This window comes from Lynx canadensis, chromosome A1 (genome assembly GCF_007474595.2).
Source record: "Lynx canadensis isolate LIC74 chromosome A1, mLynCan4.pri.v2, whole genome shotgun sequence".
NCBI lineage: Eukaryota > Metazoa > Chordata > Mammalia > Carnivora > Felidae > Lynx > Lynx canadensis.
The window spans coordinates 106,851,010-106,860,320 of NC_044303.2; the positions used below are offsets into that span (position 1 = coordinate 106,851,010).

The 9,311-nt window shown below is 36.1% G+C and overlaps 1 protein-coding gene across 1 annotated transcript in view; it reads left to right on the forward strand.

The window, feature by feature from the left end:
* The window catches only part of ADAMTS19 (ADAM metallopeptidase with thrombospondin type 1 motif 19), a 231,323-nt gene that overhangs the window by 47,657 nt on the left and 174,355 nt on the right, over nucleotides 1–9,311 (forward strand). The window contains 2 exon segments of the mRNA XM_030317935.1: nucleotides 7,599–7,771; nucleotides 8,594–8,674. Of these exon segments, the coding sequence (XP_030173795.1) occupies nucleotides 7,599–7,771; nucleotides 8,594–8,674 (254 nt within the window).

The window sequence follows — 9,311 nt, forward strand, 5'->3', positions numbered from 1 at the left end:
AGCTCATGGCCTTATTTTAGTCCACCTCTTTGAGAACATCATAGCTATCTCTTTACTTTGACCAGATGCCTCTTTTACTTCTTTCTTCTTTTTCTTTTTCTTTTTTTTTCTGTTTCACCCAAGTAAAAATCATCTTGGAGGTTAAAATTAACAGTGTAATAAGAAGAAGGGTAAAGATTTATTTCTTCAAATTTGCTCTCAGTATCAAAATACCTTAAATCTGGACTTTTCAGAAGCTCATAAACATTTCCAGCCATCAAATCCTAGTCTCTGTTTGTCTGCCAGTTCTTCACAGAAATAAAATGGGGCTGACTGTTTTGTCCGCTTTCTTACTTCCTTTGGCAGAGGTCTGTGTGTTAGCAGGAACGGTAAGGAAAATGAATGATTTCTATTATGTAAGGAAGACCTGAAAGCCATAGCCAGCTTTCAAAAAATAATTAGAAGTGTCCCTAGGAAAAATTTTTACACATCTAATCCAGACATCTCAGTGACTATTCACTGATACAAGAAATATTTCCAGTTAGGATCTGAGGAAATAGGAATTTATTGAAGAAGTTTTGGTGTAAAGACATAAAAACTTGACTTGCACATTTAAAATTAGGTGTGAGTGTGGTTACTGCCAAGATACCAAATCTAAAATTGGTTATGGTATTTGAGGCTAGTTTAGGTATATGACTTGTGACAGTCAGTAACATTTGCAGAGGTGATAGGATGTTCATATCATTGCTCTTTTGGGGTGTTCAGATTCAGAAAGAATTGTAATATATTTCTGTTTAAATATATTTATCTCAAATTAATGTGTGACTTCTGTTTCCCTCGTGAAAGCTCACGGTATCAGTCTGAATGGGAATCATCTTCAAAAGGGCCTAAGTGCACCTACCTCTGGGCCGCACTATTTGCTGTACATGATCGAGCCAATTTAAGTGAAACGCATCCTTCTTCTCTCTTCTAAGAAATACAGGCACAAAGGAGATAAAACTGCTCAACAGAAGTCATAGCATTATGAACAAGCCAAAGAAAGGCTCTTGTGTTGAGGAATGATAGCAACAACTTGGATTTAGTCCATTTAAGGAAATTGTCTTGTATGGGTTATACTAAATATCTGCGCTGTGCAACTTTCAAATCGTAGTCAGCTCCAGCTGTTCTAATTACTCATGTACAGGATGACACAAAGAAGGCTTTGTGTGCTATGGTCCACAGAGAAAAGATTTCTAGAAAATTTTAATTTTAATAGTTTTATAAGGCACAAATACACAGTTCATGTTTGACAAACATTGCTCATAAGGTTTCTATTTTTTTTTTTTTAAGGCATGACTGTTCTGTATCATTTGACCTATTTAGGTCAAGCACTTACAGGCACGGAGTGTCAAACTATCGGTTGGGTGACCTACTGAGTTTGCCTACTTTCAGACTTTTTAAAGGTCCAGAATTGAGAAAATGGTTTTAAAATTAGCAGTGTGTGCAATAAAGCCTTCTTTACTTATACCAATATGTCTAATTGTAGCTCTTCCCTTATGACTTCAGGCTGATGTATTAACATATTAAACACATGATTCAACTTTGTATAATTCGACTTTGCCTTTGTACAATGGAATGAGAAAGTTTCCGTGTATTCACATTGATCTTTGCGCTGTTTCCCCTTCCTCCTTTTAATGCCTTAGGTATAGTATGTTGCTGTGTATTGACTTCATGAATATCTTTTCTGAACAGGAAACTTCATACTTTAGGATGACTTTGTTGTGTTCTTCTATGAAAACATAATGTAGAGAAGGCACATGAGATTGAGAGCCAGAGGCCCCCCTGGGTTCAAGGCATAGCTTCACTTTCACTCCTGCTAGGTACTCTTTTTCCATTCCCTTAAACTTTTTTTTTAAATTTTAGTATGGTTGACTTATAGTGTTATACTAGTTCCAAGTGTACCACATAGTGATTTGACAACCTGTACATTATTCAGTGCTCACCACAATAAGTGGAGTTACCATCTCTCACGCTGAAAAGCCAGTACAGTATTATTGACTGTACTCCCTTTGCTGTAATTTTCATCCCTGTGACTCATGTATTTTATAAACAAGAAGTGTGTACCTCTTAATCCCCTTCTCCTGTTACACCCGTCACCCCACCCCCCTTCCTCTGGCAACCACCAGCTTATTCTCTGTACTTATGAATCTATTCATGGTGTGGGTTTTTTGGGTTTTTTTGTTTTTGTTTTTGTTATTTTTTTAAGATTCCACATTTATGTGAAATCATATAGTATTTGTATTGCACTGTCTGACTTACTTAGCATAATGCCCTCCAGGTCCGTCTATGTTGTGAATGGCAAGATTTCATTCTTTTTTATAGCTGAGTGATAGTCCATTGAATATATATCCCATCTTCTTTATTTATTCGTTTTATGATGGACACTTATGTTGCTTCCTTATTGTAAATATTGTAAGTAATGTTACAGTAAACATAGGGGTAGATATATCTTTTCAATTTTTCATTTTTTTGAGTAAATAACTAGCAGCGGAATTACTGCTCTGATATGAGATATGAGATCATAGGAGATCATATGAGATATGATATCTCTATTTTTAATTTTTTGTGGAAATCCTTGGTGTTTTCCACTTTTACACCATAGCTTCTTTATTTGCAACATAAGCATGACCAGTCACATCACAGGGATAAAGAGCTAAATGTCACAGCTCTTATTTTCAAGAGGCAACCAATGTATTATTTTAGACAGACTGGTAAGTGAGTAATTATACTGAGGCATGATGGGAACTCTGCCACACTCGGTACACAAGAAACTAGGTTCTGATATCAGGGGGCTGAAGCCGCAAAGATCAAGCAGCAGCAAAGATGACAGCAAGATGACAGACTTACATCTCTGGGGATAAAGGGGAACAGCGGGTGCAGGTTATGATAATGGACTTTGGAGTCTCTGCCTGTGTTCACGAACTTAATGCTACCACTTCCTAGCTGTGTGATTTTGAAAAACTTACTTTCTCTCCCCGCAACTTCATTTACAGTATACGAAATGGGGATAGTGACACCCAAACCTCCAGTCTGTTGTCAGAATTAAACGAGATCATGTGTGAAAATGAAAAACTCGTGTGAAGTTTTTAGTACATATGGTTAGAGAAGAACAAGTTTCAGGCAAAAGGAGCAATGCATGCAGGGGTATAAAGGCAGGAGAAGGCATCAGCTGGGGGAGCTGAAGCCAAATGTTTGCAGTGTGGATGGGAGATACAACCTTTGAAAGGTAGTCATGGACCTGGATGATGAAGGTACTTCCTTGTGTGTTCGATGGTAAGGACTTTACCTGGGAGCAATATGTGGTCTTTCAAGATTTTAAGCAGGCAAGTGACATTATTAATATATATTACATTACATTTTATTGTAAACCTATGAGTATGTCTAGGACTCACTGTTACAAGTAGATTTATAGAACTAAAGAAGAGTGATCTATTTGAGCAGGACATAGAGATCATCTCTATTCTTAGAGACATCTCTAACTTAACCAGACAACTACTGAAATGATTTCCATATGTCATCCATCCATAACTGTTGTGGACATTATTGTCACCATGTGTACAGGGTATTATAGAGAGCACATGGTGAGCATTGATGACTAAACATTTTTCAAATTTCTTCACTAATTGGAAGTGTGTGGTATCAACTGTGTTGTTCTTATACATGCATATGGGTAGAAAACCGTCTCAAGATTTGGAAGATGAAAAATGAGCTTAGCATAGTTGATGTAGACCCTGAAGCCATCAAAGAAAGCAACCTGATAAAAAGATTACTTCAATATGCATGGTTCTTACACAATGGTTAACTTGTATGATGGGGTCTACCATGAAGCTGAGATTCTTAAGAAACATTCTAGAATGTTCCATGCAGTCTATTTAACTATACCATGAAAATAAGGATGTAGCATACTGACAGATGGGGACTGGGACAGTAAAGGAAGCGAACTTTTTTCTCTCTCTTACTTTGTTCCAATCTCCGTTCTAACCTCTCTCTTTTCAGGTGTTTAGTAAGTTGTATTCATGTGTCTCACAGTCACTTCAGACTTAATAAATCTAAAGCTGAACCCATTACCTTCCTTCCCAAAGTCCCCTGTTGTTGTCTTCCACTATCTACTACCTGGTCACTCCACTCAAAGATAAAAATTGAACACCCCCCACCCCCACCTTCCCCGCTCCGCACAAGCCAAAACAAATAACAGCAACAAGAGAATAATTCTGGAGTGCCTGGGTGGCTCAGTTGCTTAAGCATCTGACTTTGGCTCAGTTCATGATCTCCTGGTTCATGAGTTCAAGTCCCACGCCGGGCTCTGTGCTAATGGCTCACAGTCTAGAGCCAGCCTGGAACCTGCTTCGGATTCTGTGTCTCCCTTTCTCTCTGCCCCTCCCCTGCTCTCACTCTGTCTCTCTCTCAAAATAAAAACGTTAAAAAAAGAGAGAGAGTAATTCTAACCACTTCCCCTTTTTTCCCCTAAGTCAGATTAATTTTACTTGTGATGATGACTACTTTCTAATATTTGCCTATCTTCTCATGCTTTCTATTCCTACCACTGCCTGATTTTTACATATAAGATCAGTGACATATCCACATAGGAGAGCTACGTCTGTATTTTTCCCTCCATGGTTTATTTGGTGTTGACTATGCCAAAGTGAGTCTGTTCATCTACTTGTAGAAATGTCTGCAACTAAATATTACAAGTATATATAACAACATACTAATATATAACTAAGTACCTTTAAGATTATGATTAGAAAACTGCAGAATTCATTGCTAATTGGCAGACATCTCAAGATACAGATAAAGTCAATTTCTTATGCTGCCTGTCATCATCTTTGGTTTCAACTACTTGTACTAAATATGGATCTATAAAGTGTACTTTTAACTTTTGTAATCCTGTTGAAGATGGCTAGTGTTGTTTTTGTCTTTTTGCATTGTCATGATTCATGACATAATGCTTCTTTTCATTAAATAATGACTCTTTGCTTTTCTTTTTATAACACTTTCATTAACTTTGTTAACTGACTCTACTTGGGTAAAACTTTGTTTATCAAGTAGATTTTAGTCTGGGTCACTGCAAAAAAAGAAAAAAATGAAACTGTAAATTATGATGATAATTCAGAACAGTGAAGTTCCCAGTAATGGTAGTGGAATCCAGTTCATGTTAGATCTCAGAGATAACTCAGTTGGGCCTAGAAGGCAGTAATAGAAGGGAACCAATAGTTCAAAAATTCAAGATATAAATTAATTCTGGCACCATGGAAAGATGTTAGAGGGTAAGAAAGGTGGAATAGATAGTTTGCAAAGTGGAATAGAATAGACTTGAATTGAATTGACAAGCCACTGCCAAAGTACTTAAAACAAGACAAGGAAATCAATTTATCAGAAGCCACCACAGTGGACTAGAATTATGAGAGTATGTACTTAGAAATTAAAAAAAAATTAGAGACACCCAAGGAAACATGACTAATTGAACACAGAGATTTATCTCCATGAAACTCTACTAAACACACATGTTTACTTCTGGGGATTCCATTAAAATTGTAGTAAAGAAATATGAAAGATGTTGGCCCACGAGTATAAGTTTGGGAAAGGAGGTGGTAGCACTTTAATGACATCAACTGAATTTTGGTATATGGCAAGGAGCAGAACAGGTAATCAGTGATTTAAGAATGGATTGTAGAGATGGTTGCCCAACTGTAGAAATTGATTACAACTAACTGAATTGTACATCACTGGCTACATGTTTTGTCATATATATTATATCTCAGTAAAGCTGTTAAAATAGTAAGTTTCATTATTGAAGTACCCCATGCATACAGGAAATTGCACAAATGATGTGTCCCAACTGCTAAATTTTCCCAAAATGAACATAACCATGTAGTTATCACTCAGATCAGAATACACAAAATGTCAGTACAACAGATGTCCCCCTAGGCCCATTCCTAGGCACTAATATCTCTTACCTCAAGATACTTACTCTCCTTCTAACATCATGTCTTCCCAGTTGTTATGTTTCTGTAAATGGAAGAATACAACACCTACTCTTTTGTCATTGGCTTCTTTGCTCAACATCCTCTTTGTGAGGTTCATCCATGTTCTTGCACATTGTAGTAGTTGGTTCATTTTCTTTGTTCTAGAACATTCCATTGTATGGGTAGGCCAAAATTTCTTTATCCATTACACTATTGAGGTTATTCAAATTAAGAACAGTACTACTGTGAATAATTTTTACATGTGATTTATATGCATTTCTGATAAGTATATCTTTCAGATCACTGATCATTGGGTATGCAAATGTTAAACTTTAGTGGCTACTGCTTGCTCATTTTTCAGTGTTTATCCTAATTTAAACTCCCAGTATGTATGTGCAGGGGACTTTCAGTTGTCTCCACACTCTTGACAACACTTAATATAATCATCTCTTTATTTTAGCCATTCTAGAGAGTTTAGTTAATTTAATTAATTGTGATTTAAATTTGCATTTCCCTGAAGAGTAATGAGACTGAGCACCTTCTCATATGCTAATTAGCCATTTGGATGTCTTTCTTTGTGTGAAAAATGGCTGGTCAAGTCTTTTGCCAATTTTTCATTTGGGTTATCTGTTACTAATTTAGAGTAGCTTTTAATTTGTTCATTATGGAAAAGTATTGTAAATATCTTCTCCCACTTGGTGGCATGCTTTTCATTCTGATAGTGGCATGTTTTAATAAACATTTTACATTTTTATGTAGTTAAGTGTATAAATACATTTATTTGTGGTTACTACTTTTATTTGGCCTTGTTTGAAGAAATCTTTATTTCCCTATGTGATCCTGATGGAAGGCAGAACTGAGTCTTTTGTAACCCATGCATAATGTTTTAGTAATTAAGGGCCACTGCCTGAAATGAGGATGTGTGAGGTAGTCACTTCAGGCACTCTCTTCAAGTAGACCTTTGTTTTGTCACTGGTTTCAAAAAGAAAATTGTGATTTTTTTTTATTGGATTATTTTATTTATACGGACTCTGTGCTAAGAATTTTACTAATGCGATCTTATTATAGGACATCAACACTAGAAAGTAGATGTTGCTATTGTTCAGATGAGGAAATCAAAGCTAACTGACTGATGTTAGTTTCCCAAGTAGCAGAGCCAATAAGTGATACAAGTCTATCTAGTCTATTTGATTCCAAAGCCACACTCCAAAACCAGATGCCCTTTTAGCTTCCATGTATTCAGGGAACTTATTTGGTCTTGCTTACCATTATATTATCAACATATCTTGGCATTAAATAAACATTTTTTTAAATGTTTATTTATTTTTGAGAGAGAGAGAAATAGAGAGAGTGAATGGGGAAGGGGCAGAGAGAGAGGGAGACAGAGAATCCCAAGCAGGCCTCACACTGTCAGCAAAGAAACCTATGTAGAGCTTGATCTCACGAACTGTGAGATCATGACCTGAGCTGAAATCAAGAGTCAAACACTTAACCAACTGAGCCACCCAGGTGCCCCTTAAGTAAACATTTTGAAAAAATTATTGAAGAAATGGAAATTTTGTATTCACTTTGCCAATATGGAGTCACATTGGAAAATCCATTTCTCTATTGCAGACAAAGGAAGACCTAGATCTAAAAAAATAACAGAAAGTGGAAGAGGGAAACGATATTCATACAAATTACCTCAAGAATACAACATAGAGACTGTAGTGGTTGCAGACCCAGCAATGGTTTCCTATCATGGAGCAGATGCAGCCAGGAGATTCATTCTAACCATCTTAAATATGGTAGGCAAACTTTAAAGTGCGCTTGGAATTTTTTCAAGAAAACTCTAAGGAAGAAATGTGTGAGTATAATGACATTCTTTAAAAATTAATTCATTACTATTCCTTTCTTTTATTGACATCAGTAAAAAAATGCTTTGGGTATACCAGATATCTTAAAAGAAATATCAAAAGTAATAATTCACATCTTCTAGTAAAAGAAATCCTTATTGTTGATTTCAATGTGGCAAACTCTTTCTCTGTTATTCTTTTGTCTATTCTTTCATGACCTTCTTTTCATTCTCTTTTATAAAAGGCCATTTGCTGAAATTAGAAATGTTATGTATTTTTTTGTACGCATGGCCCCACCCAAAGTATTAGACATTATGTGGTGGAACAAAAATGGAGGTTGGTAATCCACTGATAGGTATGTAAAATTTGATGTCAGATATAATACTAGTTTATGAGTAAGACCTAATAGCAAATAGCTAAATTTTTTAAGCAGGTGGATCACACGTAGCTAACTTCAGTTAACAGTTTCTGAACTGCAGAAATCTAGTTTGTACCTAGTATCATACAGATGTTTACCACCAAATGAATCCTTTGACTTAATTATATACCCTTTGGTTAAACTTTCTGCAAGGCAGAATTAAAAGGTCGGAGTGAAGAGCCGTTCTTAGGGGAGAATGAACATCAATAAATGCCAAAGGCAAATGCCCATTTATGATTCCAGTTACCATATAAGGCAGGGTAAGAACCACTGATTCAGGGATAAATATATTATGTTTTGTAAAATTCTATTTTTACTGTTTTTGCTCATTTTTACTATTTGGCTTATTTGAGCAGGGAACACATTTGCCCACACTTCAGTCATTTCTTACCATGTTCAGCTACCTCCAGAACATTCCACCAGCAGTCTGTTACAGGGTAGGCTAATACAGCCTACCAGCTTTAGTTTCTTCTAAGTAGTTCTATCTCCAAAAGTATGGGTTTGACGTGTCAGCTTTCTGTTTTCTATTACAAGTTAAATAAATATTAAATTCTACAAAAAATGAAGTACCACATAAAAATTCACCTTGCTTTCCAGCCCTGCTGCACACACCATAGTTTGGGAAAAACAGTTATAATGAGGATCTGAAACCATTAATCAACAGTGGCCTGCAAGCTTGTCTTCCTGGGTAACATTGAAGAGAAGAGCTTTGAAAACCCTTTTCCTATTTGGCAGCTAGCTTAGAGAGAGAGAAAACTACTCCAAGGAATGAATCGGGAGGTGGCATAAAGCAGGCTCAGTTTTCAGGACTGTTTCTCAGAAAAAAGGAGGACACTGGCATTTTGTGGTCTTAAGAAACATTCTAGGGTTTAGTTACTAAAACGCTTGTCTTCAGTATTGTAAAAAGCCCAACCTTCCCTCTATATCCCATTGAAATGGCGTAGACAATCAAGACTGCAGTGAGTTTCTCAGAAGGCTAGGTCTAAATTTCTTGGTATTTAAAATGAATTAGCTATGTTATTCTTGCTTATTAAGCTAATTTTAAAATTATTTAAGTGGTTTTAAATATAAGAT